General features: G+C 37.8%; 3 protein-coding genes and 1 non-coding gene across 15 annotated transcripts in view; 3 read left to right on the top strand and 1 right to left on the bottom strand.

The window, feature by feature from the left end:
* The window catches only part of vps35 (VPS35 retromer complex component), a 13,688-nt gene extending 13,093 nt beyond the window's left edge, over window positions 1–595 (top strand). Inside the window, exon 17 of the mRNA XM_055154703.1 lies at window positions 1–595. This exon is cut by the window's left edge and continues 1,181 nt beyond it. The gene's annotated coding sequence lies outside the window, so the exon portion shown is untranslated.
* A 905-nt stretch (window positions 596–1,500) lies between these two features.
* Window positions 1,501–8,332, top strand: cunh16orf87 (chromosome unknown C16orf87 homolog). 3 transcript variants are annotated; one of them, XR_008632344.1, is made up of 4 exons: window positions 1,501–1,835; window positions 3,864–3,966; window positions 5,456–7,632; window positions 8,008–8,332. XR_008632344.1 is itself a non-coding variant. In XM_020927496.2 (4 exons), exons 1-4 carry the CDS (start codon window positions 1,770–1,772, stop codon window positions 8,124–8,126), a joined length of 465 nt encoding a protein of 154 aa, XP_020783155.1. In that variant the 5' UTR covers window positions 1,503–1,769; the 3' UTR covers window positions 8,127–8,332. The 3 variants fall into 3 exon arrangements, 1 of the variants encoding a protein (XP_020783155.1); XR_008632345.1 differs by having other exon boundaries at window positions 5,456–6,241; window positions 8,008–8,106; XM_020927496.2 differs by having other exon boundaries at window positions 1,503–1,835; window positions 5,456–5,632.
* Window positions 8,333–10,014: 1,682 nt separating this feature from the next.
* Window positions 10,015–10,142, bottom strand: LOC129409319 (U6atac minor spliceosomal RNA). Its single transcript, XR_008632363.1, has one exon. It is a non-coding gene; the product is annotated as a U6atac minor spliceosomal RNA (small nuclear RNA).
* A 1,428-nt stretch (window positions 10,143–11,570) lies between these two features.
* On the top strand, window positions 11,571–19,252 carry celf1 (cugbp, Elav-like family member 1). 10 transcript variants are annotated; one of them, XM_055154538.1, is made up of 13 exons: window positions 11,571–11,641; window positions 12,111–12,298; window positions 13,296–13,378; window positions 14,068–14,116; window positions 14,186–14,317; window positions 16,007–16,086; window positions 16,205–16,366; window positions 16,460–16,529; window positions 16,667–16,786; window positions 16,990–17,103; window positions 17,809–18,018; window positions 18,863–19,006; window positions 19,125–19,252. In XM_055154538.1, exons 1-13 carry the CDS (start codon window positions 11,571–11,573, stop codon window positions 19,250–19,252), a joined length of 1,551 nt encoding a protein of 516 aa, XP_055010513.1. The 10 variants fall into 10 exon arrangements, with proteins under 10 accessions (XP_055010513.1, XP_055010514.1, XP_020783144.1 ...); XM_055154539.1 differs by having other exon boundaries at window positions 14,183–14,317; window positions 16,472–16,529; XM_020927485.1 differs by having other exon boundaries at window positions 14,183–14,317.
* Window positions 19,253–20,607: the final 1,355 nt, after the last annotated feature.

Genomic DNA, 20,607 nt, shown 5'->3' with positions numbered 1-20,607 from the left:
ATAGTTAAATTTCTTCCTCCAAAGTCTGAACTCTGCTCCAGTGTCCACATGCTTTTACTGAGGACTTACTGTAGACCCTTTAACTAACAAGACCCAAGCTGATCATTGACCATCTGTAAAGAGTGGATTTATTAAAATTCTATTAATTGCACGGCTGTAAGTTAATGCCAAGCCCTGTATGTGACACCCAACACTAGAACATGATTCCATCCTTCAAGCTGTGTGACTGGTCAAGCCCACTGTGCACCCATGGTCCCGTCTGATCGTCTCGTCACTGCCCCCTCTCTCTCACACGTGTCCATTGCACATGTCTAACCTCTGCGCTTACATGTCAACTCCTCTTCTTTATGTATCCTCATTGTTTATGTGTCCCGGACATTGAGAGTTAGTTAGAGCGCAGCTTGTTTTTCTTTTTTTTTTTTTTTTTTTTTTGTTTAGGTTTTTTTTTGCTGGAGAATTATTTACTATTCATTCAGTTTTATTATAAATTGCCTAAATGCTTGTAAAACAGATTACAAACTAAATAGTGATTAAATAGTGAAATTATCGTCATGTAACTGAAATAAAGTTATCCAATAAAATGTGTGCTCTATAATCTATGCTGTTTTGAAAAAAAGAGAAAAGAAAAGATTGCCCATTATCGTGGAGATTGTAATTGGTTGTGTCAGAAAAGCCATAGCATAGCAATTCAGAACAAAATCTTCTGTCTTTTGAATGGTGAAAAGTACTCAAACTGGCTCCTATAAACAACAGAACTGTAAACTATGAGTAGAACATGCAAACTCTACACAGAAAAGGTACTGGATTAGCAAAAGAACAGTATTCTATCACACTTCTTTGCAAATTGACAGATGTGGTTACCTCTCAGACTACCAACATTCACTCTTTCACACACCACATGTGTGGATTAGATGGGTGAAAAGTAAAAGACAATGGCATACACTGACCAGAGAGACGACCACACTACCACCTTGCTAAATCTAAATTTTTCTATGTAACTAATGTACTATTAAGAAGTTGCTGCCAGTGAAAAACTTTTGGACATCATCTCATGTAACACATTTTCTTTATTTTTTACTATTTTGTACATTTTAGATACATACAAAATACATCAAATATATGAAGTAAGATATATGGAATTATGTAAAGAAATACGTGAAATAACTACTAATTTTTTTTGACAAATAAGGGTGCCTATTTTGAGGATATATATAATTGATTTACTACAATTTTCTTTTACTACATATTTCCATATATCTTACTTCATGTAAGTCTATGCAGTATGTCGATATGTATACATTATTATTTATTATTGCATGAGCATTAGCATTAGATACAAATGAACACTGAAGTGAGTTCTTGCCAGTGTCTCGTCAGAACATGGCTGCTAGAGGTGCATAATATCTCTAACTAAGTTACCATGGTGATCATCCCTCTAGTTTTATAATAAGCGTATTGTTTTTCCATGACCGTTCAGTTCTCAGCGGCACTCCAGCTCGTTGGGTGGCGACAATACCCCTGTAGCTGCTTTTTCCATTACCGGCTGCAGCCTAAAGAAGACTGAGCAGACCACAGAGAGCAGCGGCTGCAAAAGGCATCGATCCTCAATCCTTTATTCTCCGATCAAAATGTGCAAACGGGACAGATCTGGCTTAGTACGGGGTTGCATTCGGTGAAGGAGCCTTTTGCACACGCTGTCATCCGTCCCCGGTCCCTATTGCGATATCGAAGCTGCTGGGGCCTGATCCTGCAGCTGCCACATCGGCGCTATGTCGGCAAATAAAACAAAGAAAGTCAAAATGGCCACCAAATCCTGCCCTGAGTGCGACCAACAGGTGAGGAGAGATTAAGAAGGAGTTTGGGATGTGACAGTGTGCGGTTTGGGAGGGAGGGTGAGACGGGACAAGGGCACTAGTGGAGATCTGGTAGAAGATGGACGTGTCAGAAAATGAGGACAGAGGAGAGATTCTGCTGCTGAACATTGGAAAACACTTTGTTTGATCTATTAGATTTGTATTAGGCTTTATACATAACATAGTAAGAAAAAAGTGGGACAAAGTTCAACGTGTTTAATGTCTTCTTTGTTAGTAATAGGCCTATAGTTATTAGTTAGTAGTTGATGTTTAATATCTCTGTAACTACCATACTTACACATAAAATAGTAAGAAAAAAGTGGGACAAAGAAGTAGTGGGGGTAGTAGTAGTAGTGGGGGTAGTAGTAGTGGTAGTAATGGTAGTGTAACGTTTGAACAAATTGTACCAACACAGGCTAGGCCTACTTGTAACATTGTGAAAAGTACACATTTACAATGTACACATTGTGTGTGTTTCATGCTTATATGGGTATTTGATATTTGGTGTGACACACCTGAAGTTGTAGCAACATACAAAAGTTATTTTCAAAAACAAATCATTTGTACAATATTGTTAAGAAACCTTCTCACAAGCATTACATAACTGTTCGTGTAACTCATTTAATTTTAGACATTAACATGCCCTACAGTGTGACCTCTCCAGTCATCCCACTGAAAATTCACTACAGATTTAGTTTAAAAAATGTACATAATATTGTACTATCTTAATAATGATTATACAATTGTTCCATTATATTAAAGAATGTCTTTTTATCTATTAGAATTGTGTTCTTTTTGTCTTTTTAAATCTGTTATTTTTCATGTCACACTACAGGACACCCTTTGGATTACAGCATTCCACTGAATATATATCTTTTTTGATTTAAAGCAGAGATAAAGGTTTAACTATATTAAATAATGTACACATGTGTCCCTTTATCCCAACACCTTTGAAGTAACTCATTCTAAACCGGGTCTCCAACCTTTTTCCTATCTGAGCTATCTTTACAAAAAGAAAATGCCAAAGAGCTACTCATTTTAGTGGTCACAATAAACTGAGCATAGAAAAGCCATAGCTGGGGAACAGTTAGATACCTATAAAACATAAGCATTTATCCATTTATTAGTGCACAAAGTTAGTCATCAAAATTCTACATTTACAATGGTAATTAATCAGATTTGAGTCATTTGGCACCTAATGTATAATTCAGAAATTCTTTGGCAAGCTACTTGGAAAAGGCTGGAGAGCTACTCACACTGCAGGACATTTTAGTATTTTTTGTTTGAAATACAAAAAAAAAAAAGGTGTCGTTTATTCATTGTAGTTTTATAGAATACATATTTGTGCAAACTGAAGTTGAAATTTGGAAAAAAAAACATGTATGTGTTGTTTATTATTCAAAATTTTTATCTTCTAACATAGTTTTTCTTTCATCTAATACTTTTACCCCTTTTGCATATTTTTCATTTAAGTACACGTTCTGATTGCTTTGCCCCACCTCAGCTTCATTGTAGGCACTACTAGGATTGTCAGAAGTATTGAAAGTCTGATACTACTCAATACTAAAACTAGTACCAAAACTAGGTACTCATTTTAGCAGGTATGGATACTAAAAAAAAGTCACATTCACAGGACAGAAATGAACCTTTCCTGAATAGATTTAGAATGATCTTGAGCTGTATCAGAACAAGTATAAGAGCACATAGACTATTATACACACAGATCACTATGGAACCTACCTGGACCACTGAGGGATTACACACATATAACACCACAGGTTAAATATGTAAGAAATATAATGTTGAAAATGAATTTCTATTGTCTAAATAAAGTGGTTTTATTATGGTTGTACTGGAATCTGTATCTCTTCCTTAGTCTCGAAATCAAGTTTGAAATTTTTGTTTCATGACTAGACACTACAAAATAGTATCCTACAACACATCCATTTCAACATTTTCACATTGTTTGGATCAGCTTTTCTAATGTGTTTTTATTTTGTCTCCTTCTAGATTCCGGTGGCGTGTAAGTCGTGTCCCTGTGGGTTTGTTTTTATTAGTCGCAAACTCCTGACGGCGAGGTTAAATGAGCGCCCCTCCTCCCCAGGACTAGCAGGTGATTGAACTTTTTATAATATAACCACACTTACTTTTTTCTCTTAGGACTAATAGATTACTCTTTAGAAGTACATTATTACTCTGAAATCTCAAATTAGACACAGGAAATTACGAGTCAGGGGTTTTCCATTAGTGTGGTGAAAATAAAAACAGAGGAATTATGGATACTGTTGCAGTGGAAATTGCTGTGGCCATTTTGTGACTGTTAAATGTCTTTGTCTATCTTCTCTAGTAGTAGTTGCAGTAGTTGTAGTAATAATTGTAGTAGTAGGTTTTGGTCTGGTTGGTTCAGAAGTTACGAAATCGTTTTTAACTACTACACTGTACACATACAGTAGAAAAAAGTGGGGCAAAGTTCAATATGTGTAATATCTTCTTTGTTAATAGTAGTTACGTCTACTCTAGTAGAAGTGGTAGTACTAGTAGTCTCACATCTCAAATTAGACACAAGACAAGACCATGTAAATGTAAAAAAAAATCTAGCAAGAACATTTCTAGGAGAAAGGAGAGTGCCTATTTGTCACTCTACCAACATAAAACTGAACTTATGAAAAATCTGAAAATTAACAATATTAGAATTCAGTGTTTTATTATTATTTTTTATTTAACGAAACAACTTTTACACAACTCAAAACCAGCTTTATTATGGGTTAAATTGAGACATTAAATGTTTGAAAATGTTTTATTTGCTGTCCTTGTGTGTCAAAATGTTTTATCTCAATAAATTATTTATTCTGACAAAATCTGATGAAGCCAATTGGGTGGCACATGGGCACCAGATTGACTCAGGATGCCTGGACTTTTCCCTACTGAAAACAGTGTAAAATGTACATATTTTGTTTTATCTGCGCCAAATTTTGCACAAGTGATGATCTCAAGTTGTTTTTCCAATTCCTTGGTGTCCCAGAAGGTACATCCAAAATTTAGAAAGCAATTTTCAGTTTTGATTTTAGATTTTGTTTGTCAGTTAAGAAGGATTGTGTTTGAGTCTAGTGTTCTTATTACTGATGTTATATAATGTCTTTATTTAACAGCAGACAGAAAGCACCAAGTCTTATCTTCACTTAGACACCAAGATCATCTATGTGGGACATGTATAGGTTGAGAAAACTTTCAGTATATATGTACATTTCTTTTCCTGAGGCTTTGTTCAAAGAAGAACTTAGAGCTTAACAGTTACAATGTCACTGCATAATTATTCTAGTTGCCTAACATACATAGATAAATAAATAATAATTAATATTTGTATTTATTTTCCAACATTGAAGTGAGTTCTTGAGTGGAATTTTGCAGTCACAACACAGCTGCTGGACATGGGCATCTGTTACTTTAGGTTACCATGGTGATTCTCCCTCTAGTTTAGAATAACTGCATTGTTTTATCCATCATGTCAAAATATAATCAAAACGTTGCCTTTACAGGAAGGAACCGCTGAACGTACATTGGGATATACAGTACGTGTTTTGAATGTATTTAACTTTGTGCAGATCAACTGGAGTCGAAACGGCGGCGGACTGAGCGCATCCGTAAAGACCGCATCGAGGCTCTCCCTAGTGACATGGAGAACAGGAGGAGAGCCCGGCCCAGCTGCCAGGGAGACCCCATCCGCAGGGGCCGAGGGAGACCCAAGACTGTGGGCCTCAAGAAGGTGGAGGATGACAGAGGTGTGCCGTGTCTAGTTCCTGCTCTACAAAGCATTACATTTAGTTCACAAATAGTAAATTATGATATTGTATAAGGCTGAACGATATAGCTACAAAAATTAAATCTTGATCTTTTTGCACACACTGGGCAATTGTATTTTTATTTGAAGTCAGAGCAGAGACAGAGGAGGCTCTTTACGTTGTCATTTTTATCATATTCTATTATTTAAGATATTGTAAACTGCTTTAATTACATTTGTATAGATATCCAATTTATAATTAAGAAGTAATAGTTGTTATTTGGACAGTACACGGACTCCAAAACATGCTGTTTGTGTAGCTAAGAGATTTTATCATTCACCTGTTAATGGCAGAAAACATGAACGTTTAAAATTTTTGGATGAATATTCTCCATCAGGATAAACTTTGGTAAAATTTAAAGGTCCTGTATTACATAAAAAGGATTCTTGTGATTCTCTGCCTCAAGTGGAGGAGTTCAAGTATCTCGGGGTCTTGCTCACGAGTGAGGGGAGGATGGAGCGTGAGATTGACAGGCGGATCGGTGCAGCGTCGGCAGTGATGCGGTCGCTGTATCGGACAGTTGTGGTGAAGAGGGAGCTGAGTCGAAAGGTGAAGCTCTCGATTTACTGGTCAATCTACGTTCCTACTCTCACCTATGGTCATGAGCTCTGGGTAATGACCGAAAGGACAAGATCGCGGATACAAGTGCACGAAATGAGTTTCCTCCGCAGGGTGGCTGGCCTTAGAGATAGGGTGAGGAGCTCAGTCACACGAGAGGAGCTTGGAGTAGAGCCGCTGCTCCTCCACATTGAGAGGAGCCAACTGATTTGACTCGGGCATCTGTTTCGGATGCCTCCTGGACCCCTCCCTCGGGAGGTGTTCCTCCACTGGTAGGAGGCCCCGGGGAAGACCCAGGACAAGCTGGAGGAACTATGTCTCTCGGCTGGCCTGGGAACGTCTCGGGATCCCCCTGGAAGAGCTGGAGGACGTGTGTGTGGAGAGGGAAGTCTGGGAGGTCCTCCTCAGACTGTTGACCCTGTAACCTGACCCCGGATAACCGGAAGAAAATGGATAGATGGATGGATTCTTGTGATCTTTAAGCCATGTTATAATGCTGTTACCTCCTCAAAAACATATCTGGAGTTGTAGTTTGTTTTATTCACACATATTTCACAGGGTATCCCCAGGTTTGACTACCCCAAATTTAAGACTTTTTTAAGACCACTTAAATGAAAATTAAGACCAACATCGCACCCAGTATGTGGTCGAAAAACACCAGATCCAATTCTAATAATGACTCTTCTCACGGCTTTAAATAACAAAAAAAAAAAACTTATAAAATCTCATTCAGAACTCAATTATAGTAGTATGCATTGCTTGTAAAATGGCCAAAAATCATTTCTAACATTCTAACAAGACAAACTAACCTTTCACATTGTCTTGTCTCACATTGTCTTTCAAAGTGCTTCAACCATTTAACATTTTCAACAACAACAAACTGTTGTTTACTGTACTGATTGTTTTTACTCATTGCCGCCGGCGCCAGAAACCAAAGTATTGTTTGCGCATTCTCCAAATTAGACGTAGAATTCACATTACATGATTTCATGCTGTTGTTTTTTTCCCCTTCCTCTGTTTAAAATTACACTGCACCCCAGTTGAGTTTACAAAAAAATAGGCTAATGAAATTTAAGACCTTTGTGAAAAAAAATAGGACTTGGACAACATGATTTAAGATTTTTAAGGCCTTAATTTAGGAACACGAAATTAAGACTTTTTAAGACTTTTAAGACCCCGCAGCTACCCTGTTTGAGTAATCCTATTCTGTCTATGCCATGTAGAGGTAGTTTTAAAATTAACAACCTTTTTTCTTTTAGTTGAATAGAGACTTGCAATTCCAGGAAGGTGTTCAGACTTAAAAACCACAGTCTAACACTTCCCGTATTACCACAAGAGAAGAACTCATGAATGGAACGACACTGAAAAAAACACAACTCCGGGTATGTTTTGATGAGGAAACAACATTATAACATACCTCAGAAAAAAAGCGTAAAATGGGCTCTTTAAAAATGTCATACTCACAATGCTATTACGTTCTAACGCCTTATCTAATCGCCTTATAGTCCAAAAATAATTGACAGATTAAACAATTTGTATGGTAATTGTAAGATGCAGCCCTTCAGAAGTTGCACTAGTTTCAGATTTCATTATTTTCTTCTTTCTTTTCTTTTGTGTTTTTTTTTTTTTTTTTAAACAGCTTTTAGAGATTATACAGGCTTAATGTGTTAAATCGCATGTTAACAATGGTCATTTTAGAATTATGCAGAAAAAAATAAAGAAATCGATCACTGTCTAACGTGTCTTTGTGTCGACAGAGAAACAAGAGAAGGAGGTGGACATGTACGCCAGCCTGTCTGATGAGAAGGCCTTTGTGTTCTCTGTGGCTTTGGCCGAGATCAACCGCAAGATCCTGGGACAGAGGCTGATCATGTGACACCTGCAGGCTGGAATCCACACCAAGGATTATCCATGTTATTTTTAATACTTTAGTTTTTCTCTGTGGAATACCAAAAAGGACCAGACTGAGTTGGAATAGTGTCCTGATTTTTTTTTTTTTTTTCCCTTTTTTGACACAAATGCCTGCTAAATAACTAAGACTTTTAAGACTTTTAAGACTTTATTCTTGAGATGTACTGTAGGAGCACCTGTTGAACTCTAATAAACATATATTTTTGTGCATTGTGTTTTTGTTATTGCAATTAATTCATGGAAATGTTGTTGCTTTGCCTAGATTGTTCCACAGTATGACATTAAACTTGTCTATCTCCATGGAGACAAATGGGATGCCACCAGGCCAATTCCAGGTCAGGTCTGTGAAGAAGCGAGCCCAGTCACAATAAGGATGCATTTTTTCACAATTTTGATTGCAGTAGTATTTTCATTTTCCAATCCAATTTTATTTGTGTAGTACATTTTATAAACAAGACAGTTTTCAAAGTGTTTCACATAGTATTGTAAATCATCTGGCTCTAAAATGTCTGAATTATGTTATGACACAAAAAGATCCAATAGGAACTATAGATAAAAATTATAAAATCAATCAATAAAAAAAAATTAATAACTAAATGAAGTCCTAAAAAAAATATAATAAAAAAAAATTAAAGACAGAAGATAGCTATGAAACACTATAGTTGAAACATGCCAATGGAACATTCCATGCAATACAAAAACATCTCCATGGAAACAAAAAATGGCAAACCCTTCTCCAGAAAAGTCTCATAATGCACCTATAAAACTTAAAAAAAATATATAAAGCTTACATTACATACATAAAATCACATCTGCTTGGTTCAATTTAATTATAGGAAATTAAACCAAATAATAATTGCTGCTTTTCTATTGATACCACAACATTCTGTAGGTCATTTATATTTAATACAGATAGTGGGCAGCAAAAAATAATATTGTTGAAAGAGTTCTTGGTGCTCATCACAAATAGAAATGATCAGATTTAACATTTGTGAATTTACCTTTGGTATATTTCAAGGTAAAATACAATGTGATCATTGTCTACTGCTAAAATCTGAGAGTATGACATAATCACATTCTAGAATCTGAAAACCACCAATATGATATGGAGTATGAATTATCTAGAATAAAGAGTGCTGGTGAAATAGGTGGTTTTCTAGACTTTTCTAGTATATGATGATGTCATACTCCGAATGGGACAAAACAGAAGCCAGCATTCCCTAGTATTTAGAGTCTAATAACAAATGCCCGAACAGTAAATTCATAATGTTGAACTGGATCATCGTATTAGTGATTAGACCCCAGAATTTGCTATATTACATTATAACAAAAAATATTGCATTTTATCAATATTTCTTTTAACTACCTCCCATCTGTTATATAATAATGTATGGAATGTTGTACTGAAACCCAACAAAAAAACAAAAACAACTGGTGATACACAAAAAACATAATGAAACCATATCCACAACATCATTAACACCTACAGCAACATAATCTAGTCAAGGTGCTGTCAAACAAATTGCTACGACTCATTTGATGGGTGGTTTTCAGATTCTAGAATGTCATGATGTCATGTCAGATAGGGGCCAAGAGCCAGTTTTCCATACTGATTACATTGCACTTTGCCATGAAATATCCAAAAGAAAAATTCAGAAATGTTGAACCTGACCATTTCTGTAGTATTAGTAATAGTGACTAGATCCAGGAACTCACTGTATTACAATGGAAATCTCCATTTGAACAATATTACTTTTAGCTGCCTCCATCTGTATTATTTATTTTCCTATAGAAAGTTGTGATGTGATGTAAAACCAAAAGCAGAGAGCACGAACATTTACCATAAACACAATTGAAAAACTTGGTTAGAGATGCCACGAAGTAGGTGGCAGTGCCTTAACCGTATATGTGTTGCAGGCCACAGGGGCCATTTCCATCCTTGTCTAGGGGAGTGCTAACCTTCTCTCCTTTCATACAACACGCTTATAAATAGCTGAGGTTCCGGTTTATATAGAATAGGTTTACGCAGACGCTCTAGGTCATGGTTTCGGAATAGTAGCGTCAAAAATATTTGGTTCCAGGAAAGTTACAAAATACAATAACCCGATAAGATAAACTATATATATATTTGCTATGCACGAATTTTACGTTTTAAATACTTTTTTCTCTATTCTTTTGCGTCATTGCAGCCACGGACCCATAATGCATTGCGAGACCTGACTCTACTCCGATCATAAAATGACACACGGCTTCAGAAATGTGCCAAATTTGGGTATGCTTGTCTTCCTGGCGTGCATACATGTGAATAGCATAAACACGTTTCATTTGTTCAAGGAGATCTATGCGTAGGCCTATTTTAAATTAATCTTCTATCGAAGTTTTGTGATGTTGTGACTCATTCTACCACATGAGGGCGCTTTTGGTTCAATACAAGAGACTGGATTGCATTTACTGTAATCGACCGTTCTCCTGGCGTAGCCAAAACAATAACACAATGTGTAGTAGCAGGCCCATCTGTCACTTTAGATTATGTGTGTTCTATGATATGCTTAAACAGGTGAAGGCTACTCGGATGAGTGGAGACATTTCTAAAACTTTTACCCAGTAGAAAAATTCAATCTTTTTTTGCTATATCCTCACCAGTGACACTCAAGCAAGTTCTGTAATAACAAATGCTGTTATTCCAATGATGCAGTTCTGTGCATAATATCTATTTAATCTGTATTCTTTGAGTTGTGAACATCTTCAACTTCTGCTCTGAGCACAGAATTTTATGCAAAGTAACCTGGGTCCCAATCAAATGTAGGCCTATAATAAAACTGTTGAGCAGTCCTGTGGGGTCAACCTACGGACAAGAACTAAGTCCCTTAAAAAAACAGGACTTAGAGTTGCTAGAGTATCCAGCGTGCTCCAAAAGTGTTGCCTCTGTATTGTGAGTGCGTGTGTGTGTGTGCATGGTCAGACCGGGGCAGGATTATAGGACACTGCCCCCTCTCAGTGGACATACCCTGGGCTCAGTGGAGCCTCTCCTCATCGCTGTGACATGTGTTTGTTTGGAGTGGTACACAGATCTGCTGCTCTGACAGAAACCTTTACAACGGCCCAGGGACATCAGCACTTTGATTGTGTCCAGCACGTCCACTGCCCTCTATGTCCAGTGCTGTCCTTTGCCCCTCTGTCCACCTCTGTCCACCCCTGTCCAGTCAGTCTGTTGTGGTCCTGTGTCCAGTGATGAGTCGGAACACCCGCCCTGAGCTTGGACACTCTGTGCAATGTGTTTTTAGAAGTTTTTAGACAATTTTTTGTTTGTTGTTGAATTGTTTTTCACTGTTTTGTGTGATAAGGACATATTTGGATATCTGGGCTGTATCAGGACGTTTGACACGGGGGAAAGTGAACAGGAGCCATCATGTCTTCTTTCAAACTGGACTTTCTCCCAGAGATGATGGTCGACCACTGCTCCTTGTCTTCAAATCCAGTGTAAGTTTTTATGACTCATTCTGCACCGACAAATACAGAACAGTTAGGGCCTGCTGTAAGTCAGATGCCCTTCCTTCACAAGGTGACATGATCCTGTGTGTTTCTACACCATTGCTTAATCCACTATGCCACTACTGTCCCTCAAATGATAGTTTTACAGGGTATATCTCTTAAACACAGACACAGGTCCAAACTGACTTTCAAATCTACTCAGCTTGGTCCATAACAAAAAGACATATTGTCAGTCTGATTTTGGAAACTGAACAGAGTTGGTCCTGGTTAGTACTTGAATGGGAGATCAAAGTATCAAAGATACAGACTGAATATGTGGTATCTGAATTTTAACAGTAATAATTTTAGCTGCCCCCATCTGGATTAAATATTATTAGCCAAGGCAATGTTGTGATGTCACCTGAAATGTCCTCCTGTACATGGAGCCCTGCAGTGACCCCCTGCCCTTGTGTCTCAGAGGTAAAAAACTGAATGGGTCTCTGGATCAGCCAGATCATCCCGACCTGGACGCCATCAAGATGTTTGTGGGACAGATCCCCAGATCCTGGTCTGAGGAGCAGCTCCGAGAACTGTTTGAACCCTATGGAGCTGTCTATGAGATCAACGTGCTCCGAGACCGCAGCCAGAATCCCCCTCAGAGCAAAGGTACATCTTATAGCAGTCAGTAGGCTCTTGTTTATGTATGTCTCTTGTATATGTATATTTCTCTGAGCCTTGGGTCAAATATAAATACCTTAAAATGTTCTCTCAGTTAGATCCCTTATCTCTTCTCAGAAAATATATTGTTAAATTTGTTTGTATTTACACTCAAATAGGTTGAAGTATTTCTACCGACATCACCATGTTTATTTTGGTTCAGTTGGGTGCTTCACCTTTGACTCTGCTCAGACCACAGTTCTGTCCTTTGATTGGTCTGAACCACTGCTTGACCAGGCAATCACAACACTGGATTCTGTCCAGATGAACTGTCACGAGTTTGTGAACAAATATGCCAAGAAATAATCTTGCTGGCCTGGTTAAAGGTCCTCAAAATTGACTTTATTGTTGTTACTTCCTAAAAAAACATATATGGAGTTGTATTTTGTTTCGTGCACACATGAAAGGAAATCGTGCATTATTAGTCTGTCTGCATATCCAAAGCTCAAAATACTCTGTTCCACCTTGTGATGTCATTGAGCAGTAGTTAAGTTAACAGCTACTTGTTAACCTGTAACCTTTAGTTCAGTAGAGACTGGCAATTCCAGGACTGAAATTAGCTAAATTATTCTAGTGAAGACGTATGGAGTTTAAAAACGCAGTGGAGTGCTTCCTGTACATGACATCACAAGATGGATCAGAGGGTTTTCTGTTTGACAGAAGAACTCACTCACATATACAGGGTCTGTGTGCTAAACATGTGCTAATGAAACAAAACACAACTCAAGTATGTTTTTTGATGAGGAAACAACATTATATCATAGATCAGAAAACAGCATATAGGCCCTTTAATAAAGAAAACCACAAAGGAGTGTTTCTTGGAGTGTCTGGAAAATATAATTAATACATTTATAAATGTTGTAACTTACTAGTTATTTAGTAGAAGAAAGACATTTTGTATTGAGCTGTTGGTTGCCCTTGTGTGACTGCCTTCTGTCATCTGCAGGCTGTTGTTTTGTCACATTTTACACTCGGAAGTCTGCTCTGGAGGCTCAGAACGCTCTACACAACATGAAGATCCTGCCCGGGGTCAGACCTCCTTCTGTCTATTAGTTTAGTTTAATGTATTTGTTTATTTATCAGGCACAATGCACATAAAAACATTGACCTACACAAAGAGGTAGTATGTGAGTGTCAGGTTATAGCAACATTGCTTATTTCCACCTTCAGTCTCTGGACAGGTTGATGTCAGAAATGGCACACATGCCAATACAATACTATGTATATTACAGTTCTCACTGTAGAGATGGACAGCTTATAGGAACAAAAATACATATATTTTTGATCAATTGTTTAAAATGCTTATTCAATTAAAGGTGAATATTTTAAACATATCATGGATTCTGGAAAGATAATAATGATAAGATCATATTCATGCTATAATTGTAACATCATTTAACCAGGCTGATATTGAGCATTTTGCTGTTATGCTGTTTTATGAAAAATAAAGTCAGTGTAATTACAGCCTATGTCTATATTATAAAGGTCCTGTACTATGCAAAAATGACTCTGAGCTTTTAGCCATCTTAGAATGTTACCTAATTAAAATTATACCTGGAGTTGTGTTTTGTTTCACACATTTGAGTAATCCTACACGATTAGTCTCTCTGCATCTTCAAAGCTGAAAATGCTCTGTTCCATCTTGTGATGTCATGAAGCAGAAGTCTTCAAGTTGAAATTGTAAATCAAATTAATCTAGTTCCTTCCTCCTCATTTAGATGCACCATCCAATCCAGATGAAGCCTGCAGACAGTGAGAAAAACAATGGTGAGCCTCGTCTTCATTCACTCCCACACAGTTCTGTAAATGTCTGATGGCCTGTGCTCCTAACAGCAGTGGAAGACAGAAAGCTCTTCATCGGAATGATCTCCAAAAAGTGTAACGAGAACGATATCCGGCTCATGTTCTCTCCGTATGGACAGATCGAGGAGTGTCGGATCCTACGTGGCCCGGATGGACTCAGTCGGGGTGAGAATCAGTACAGTAAAATACTCTAAGCTCAAATCTAGAAATTAGACTGAAACTAAATTTATTAATCCACAAGGGAAATTATATGGAAGCAGTAGTTCAGACATCACAGTAAAGAGCAAAAATATAAATGGTAATAATACATTCTAAATAAGTAGCAAAAATAGCAAGAGACTAGTGTCAAATAAGGCATAATTATATAAATGTATATGTAAAAGTAAAATATAGTAATATAGTAATATAAATACAGCATATCACAGTTATATCAAGAGGTCATAAGGAAAAACTGTGCAAAACTGATATGATTGACAGAACAGAGAGTTATCTGTTCCATAAGGGTGAGTTGTTGTACAGTTGTAGGGAGTATTATCTGTTACACAAGAGTGAGTTGTTGTACAGCTGTATGGAGTATGGTATGAATGTAGTTCTGTGTCTCTCACTGTTTGAGCAGAGCTGTTGGAGAATGAGCTCATCTGAAATTGCTAATGAAGCATCTAACTTGGTTCACACATTTTCACACCAAGTACTGCCCCTTAATGTATTAGTAGTATTAGTGTAAGTATTAGTAGTATTTAGTTCAGACTTAGACTTAGACTTAGACAAACTTTATTGATCCACAAGGGAAATTATTTGGACACAGTAGCTCACAAGTCACAATAAATATAATAACAAAAAGCAAAAAATATAAATGGTATAAATTATAAGTAAGTAGCAAAAGATAGCAAGAGACAGGTGTCAAATAAGACATAATTATATAAATGTAAATGTACAAATAAAAATAAAATCGAAAGATAAGTAATAAAATATAAAACTAGAAAAGCACTCAGAGAGCGCAGACCTCTGCCAAGGACTACCCCCATTTTTTATATAAATTGCGATAAAATCAGTCTTCTGGATCAGATCCGGATCAGCCTTTGGAATATGAAAGAGGATCCCATTGTCCATCCCTGAGTCAAATTTCATGGGGTTTGGTCAATAATTAACCGAGATATTGAGAAACAAAATTTTTGGCCCCATTTACCACAATGTTAACTAAAATTTCAAAGTGATCCAGAATCCAGGATTTCTTCCGGATCACCCCCAAAATGAAATCAGTTCTTCCTTTTCACATTTCCAACAAATCCTGAAAATTTCATCAAAATCGCTCCATAACTTTTTGAGTTATGTTGCTAACAGACAAACAAACAAACAAACAAACAGACAAATGCCGGCAAAAACATAACCTCCTTGGCGGAGGTAATCACAGCTTTATATAAGAGGTCATGGGAAGACAGTGCAACAGTGCAGTATCACCAGGGCTTTAAAAACACAGTGGAGTACATCCTATGATACCACATGACATCACAAGGTGGAAAAAAATGAAACAAAACAAAACTCCAGAGAAGTTTTTGATGAGGAAATGTTATAACAAATCATGAAATGCATAGTAACATGGACCCTTTAACCCCACCAATCTCATGTCCCCTTGACACGCACCCTCCATAGCACTATTTGTATACCAAGGCTTATATGATAAACAGAGCATAAATCTGTCATTAAATAGCACAGTTTACATGTAAATGATCTGAACTGTTAATGTACTACAAAATGATTCAACCCATGTTCATCTTACAGTTATAGAAGTTTAAATGAGGCTATGTTGCTATTGTATGATAACAGAATTTAGGTCTTTTGTCTTTTGTCTTCCAGGTTGTGCCTTTGTCACATTCACAGCTCGACAGATGGCCCAGTCCGCCATCAAATCCATGCACCAGTCCCAGACCATGGAAGTATGTCTGCACTGTCCATGAGTCAGAAACTGGATTTACATCACCACATATGACTCAAATACAGCTCCATTTGTATCTTCTGCTCCTGATGTTGTGTGTGTGTGTGTGTGTGGTACAGGGCTGCTCCTCGCCCATCGTCGTGAAGTTTGCAGACACACAGAAGGACAAGGAGCAGAAGAGGCTGGCCCAGCAGCTGCAGCAGCACATGCAGCAGCTCAGTGCTGCCTCACTGTGGTCAAACCTCACGGGCCTCAGCAGCATGGGCCCGCAGTATTTAGCTGTGAGTATGTTTTAGGAGTCAGTTACTAGTTCACAGTGTTAATGTTTCATGTATTTCCAAAGAATTTCCACTAATGACATAATTTGTGTTCAGTTGTATTTACAGTTGCTGCAGCAGTCAGCCTCCACCTCTAACGGCCTCAGCAACATGCACTCTTTCTCTGGTAAACAAACACATATTCAGCTCATATTTGTGGCACTGTCTCACTGGAACATTATATATGACATCTGAAATAAGTAATAACTGATCACATTTTACTATTATAACTTATTATGTGTTTTGTGTCATGTGTTTTGGCAGGTTTTAATGCCATCCAAAACCTGGCAGCTTTAGCAGCAGCAGCAAGTGCCACACAAGTCTCACAGTCCAGCTCCAGCTCCATGACAAGCTCCAGCAGCCCTCTGTCCATGTCCACCACAGGTAACACCTAACAGCACCCTGCACACCACAGTAATGTAACACATAACACCCTCTCACTATCTCCACCACATGTAACACTGTTTTATCATCTCCACCACACGTAACATACTCCACATGTAACCCACCACAACCACCATCCCTACCACATACAGCACTTGCATATTCTGCTGTCATTATGATTCTTCTTGCTGCTGTTCATCTAGGTTCTTCTCCCAGCTCTAGCAGCAGTTCCTCTGTGAACCCCATGACGTCGTTGGGGGCCCTGCAGTCTCTGTCCGCAGGCTCTGGGGTGGGCCTCAACATGGGCTCCCTGACAGGTAGTCTACTGCTAAACACAGGAATAATACACATCAATGTTTAAAATCATAATTGTAAGGATTATATGGGACAGCAGCTGAAAGGGGAAGCTAGTGCGTGAGTTGGCTGAAGATTTAAATTTTTTATTTTTATTTTTTTGTATTCATATGTAAGAAGGAAGGTTAAACTCTCAAGTTTAATCTATCTTTTACTAGCAAAGACCGGGCCACAACAAAGATATGATATGGATTGATGTGGTGGCTGGGCAGAGACTTAGGTATAGTCTCTATCTAAACACTTGTATAAAGAGCATTTCTGGTTAATTTAAGCTGTGTTTAAGGTAAACTGTGGTTTCCTGGACAGCAGCAGTAGGAGGTTGAGGCGTGGTCCTGCTTCTGAATCCTAATTATACAATACAATATACAATACAATGTATATATATACATTACAATTTTTATTTCTGTATAGATAGTTGTTTTTGCTTTTGTAGTCTTGTGAGTCCAGTTTGGGTTGGACACAAAGACATAATATACATATTATGTAACAGTTTTGAGAATCTTTGCCAGTCCTTCTTTTTAGTTGATCGATTAATCAATCTTCAGGACATGTCTTTGATCAATCAAGAAAGTATTTAGTCGACTGCACAAAATTGTTAATATGTCTATGTCAACAATGATTGTTTGGTAGGCATAACTAAGCTGAAATCTCTTTGTATGCATGTGTAGGCATGTCAGGCTTGAACAGCTCCCTCTCCTCCAGTGGACTGTCTGGAGGGTTATCTGGAGGCTTGTCTGGAGGTCCAGGGTGCAGCATGGACGCCCTAAGCCAGGCATACTCAGGTATCCAGCAGTACGCAGCCGCTGCCCTGCCCAGCCTCTACAACCAGAGCCTCCTGTCCCAGCAGAGCATCTCTGCCGCAGGCAGCCAGAAGGAGGGTGAGTAAGTTTCTCCAGCATGAATGCAGCTCTTAGAGTGACATACAGCAACCTATGAGTCAATTCATAAAATATTTGGAAGGTCCTAAATTACGCACAATTGTTAGATTGTTCTTACCTAGAGACACTGAACACAACAACACAAGTTCTTCTGATACTTATCACCTGCAGGTCAATCTGATATAGACTGCAATAATGGTCTACTAACTCTGATCACCTGCAGGTTCCAGTGATCATCTGTAAATCCTTCTGATACTGAATACCTGCAAGGTCTTTTATTGGGAAAAATTGACTTTTGTGAGCTTTGTGAGCGTTAGAATGTTGTTACCTCTTCAGAAACATACCTGGATTTATGTTTTGTTTCCTTCACACATTTGAGTAATCCTTAGTCTGTCTGCATATCCAAAATTCAAAATGATCTATTTGACCATGGTGTCATGAAACAAAAGTTTTCAAGTTTTCAAGCTACCTTTTACCTTTTGTCCAGAAGCAAATGCAACATTCAATTTTGTCAACTAAAACTGGATGGGAGGTGAAACGTCTTCACCTTTGTCCAGTTGACAGAATTGAATTTTCCCTTTGCTATAGATCCTACCTGGACTATTGTTCAGTAGAGATTGGCAATTCCAAGTTTAAATTATCCAAATGATTCTAATAAAAGTGTATAGAGTTTAAAAACACAGCAGTGTCTGAGTACACTTGGATGAATGTGTGTATGAATGAGCAAGTTGTTCCTTGATGTAAAAGTGCTTGAAGGTGGAAAAGCTCTATATATAAAAAATCACCATTTATAAAATTGTCAGCTTCAGTCAACTTTTATGATTTATTTTCATCTTCTGGCCAGGTCCAGAAGGTGCCAACCTGTTCATCTACCACCTGCCTCAGGAGTTTGGGGACCAGGACCTCCTGCAGATGTTCATGCCCTTCGGAAATGTCATTTCTGCCAAAGTCTTCATTGACAAGCAGACCAACCTCAGCAAGTGTTTTGGTTAGTTCGCTTACAGCAGTGTTCACTTTTTTTTAAAAACAGAAGACAGAATTCTGAAAAGAGAAGTAAAACATTTAATTTTGACAAAGTTCATAACCCTTATGTGCATATTCTTTAGGTTTTGTGAGCTATGACAATCCAGTATCGTCGCAGGCAGCAATTCAGTCCATGAACGGCTTTCAGATTGGTATGAAGAGACTCAAAGTGCAGCTCAAACGCTCCAAGAACGACAGTAAGCCCTATTGACCCTCCCTGATTGCCTGCATGATCTAGAGACACTGAACAAGAACTGCAAGTATTTCTGATACTGACCTTCTGCAGATTAATCCAATATGGACTACCAATAAGGCTTTGCAGGTTCCAAAGATCACCTGCAAGTTCTTCTGATCATCTCCAGGTTTTTCTAACACTGACCTTCACTGATCTTCTAATACCGCTAACCTGAAAGCTCTGCTGATACTGTATACCAGCAAGGTCTTCTGATTATGATAACTAAAATGTTCTAATGACCCTCACTGGACACCTGCAAGGTTTAGTGATACTAACTACCTACAAGTTCTTTGATACTGATAACCTGCAAGTTTTTCTGATACCAAACATCTTCAAGGTCTTTTGATAATGATAACTAAAACATTCTAATGACCCTCACTTAATACGGGCAAGATTTATTGACACTTACTACATACACCTTGTTTAGATACTGATACTTTACTGACAATAACTGACTATCTGCAAGTTCTACTGTTACTTAGCAGCTGCAAGGTCTTTTGATAGTAACAAAGCTAAAACGTTCTAATGACCCTCACTAGTCAATTGAAAGGTTCACTCATACTGACTACCTGCAAGTTATTTTGATACTGATAGCCTTAAGGCCAATAACTGACTACCTGCTGATGTGAACACCTGCAAGATCTTTTGATAAATCTTGTTCTAAAGATCCTCACTAGTCACTTGTAAAATGTACTGATACTGACTACCTGCTAATTCTACTGACACTGACTGAGTTCTACTGACAATCACGGACTACCGACAAGTTCTTCTGATATTGAACAACTATATGTTCTTCTGATACTGATCACCTGCAAGTTCCTCTGCCCCTGCCAAAGACTGCACTGCAGCTCAAATGTATATCTTTAGTGTGTGTGAATCCAGTGTTTTTATGGTTAATGCACTTTTTAAAGTTAGGTAAACATCCTCTCAGTTTGCTGTGCTGTTTTCTGTTGTTTCAGACTAATGGTTTATAATTTTTTCTTCTAATCTCACCAAGGATCAAGTCCAGATGCTTTGAGGCCAGTATTGTACACAGGGCAGAAAAGTGAGCATTCTGTTCTTGATGAATGAAATGGAAACATAAGGCAGTAGACTCAAAACGTAGTGTAACTGTCAATTACATGTTTTCAAATTAAGAATATAACACACCAATCAACTGTACCAAAATCCTATTTGTGGCTCACTTTTGTACCTACCTGTTAACTTGGGTCATCATTTAAATGTTGACTTGTCAGGACAAATTGGTGGAATCAGTTATTTATTTTCTGTAATCTAAGAATTATATTTGTAAATTCTGGTCCAAATACATACTATGCTATTTTAATGTTTGT

This window comes from Boleophthalmus pectinirostris, unplaced genomic scaffold (genome assembly GCF_026225935.1).
Source record: "Boleophthalmus pectinirostris isolate CB_2022bp ecotype Guang Dong unplaced genomic scaffold, ASM2622593v1 HiC_scaffold_19, whole genome shotgun sequence".
Taxonomy (NCBI): domain Eukaryota; kingdom Metazoa; phylum Chordata; class Actinopteri; order Gobiiformes; family Gobiidae; genus Boleophthalmus; species Boleophthalmus pectinirostris.
Note: the sequence above shows the minus strand (reverse complement) of the source record. Positions and strands in the feature narration are given on the sequence as shown.

What these genes read in the sequence shown, in the direction of transcription:
- cunh16orf87 (XM_020927496.2), top strand. Translation starts at nt 1,770, where the DNA reads ATGTCGGCAAATAAAACAAAGAAAGTCAAAATGGCCACCAAATCCTGC. An exon ending in CTCCTCCCCAGGACTAGCAG is followed by an intron (nt 3,967 to 5,455) that starts GTGATTGAACTT and finishes AACTTTGTGCAG; the next exon opens with ATCAACTGGAGTCGAAACGG. An exon ending in GAAGGTGGAGGATGACAGAG is followed by an intron (nt 5,633 to 8,007) that starts GTGTGCCGTGTC and finishes TTGTGTCGACAG; the next exon opens with AGAAACAAGAGAAGGAGGTG.
- celf1 (XM_020927485.1), top strand. Translation starts at nt 11,571, where the DNA reads ATGTCTTCTTTCAAACTGGACTTTCTCCCAGAGATGATGGTCGACCAC. An exon ending in CAACATGCACTCTTTCTCTG is followed by an intron (nt 16,530 to 16,666) that starts GTAAACAAACAC and finishes GTGTTTTGGCAG; the next exon opens with GTTTTAATGCCATCCAAAAC. An exon ending in CAACCTCAGCAAGTGTTTTG is followed by an intron (nt 19,007 to 19,124) that starts GTTAGTTCGCTT and finishes CATATTCTTTAG; the next exon opens with GTTTTGTGAGCTATGACAAT.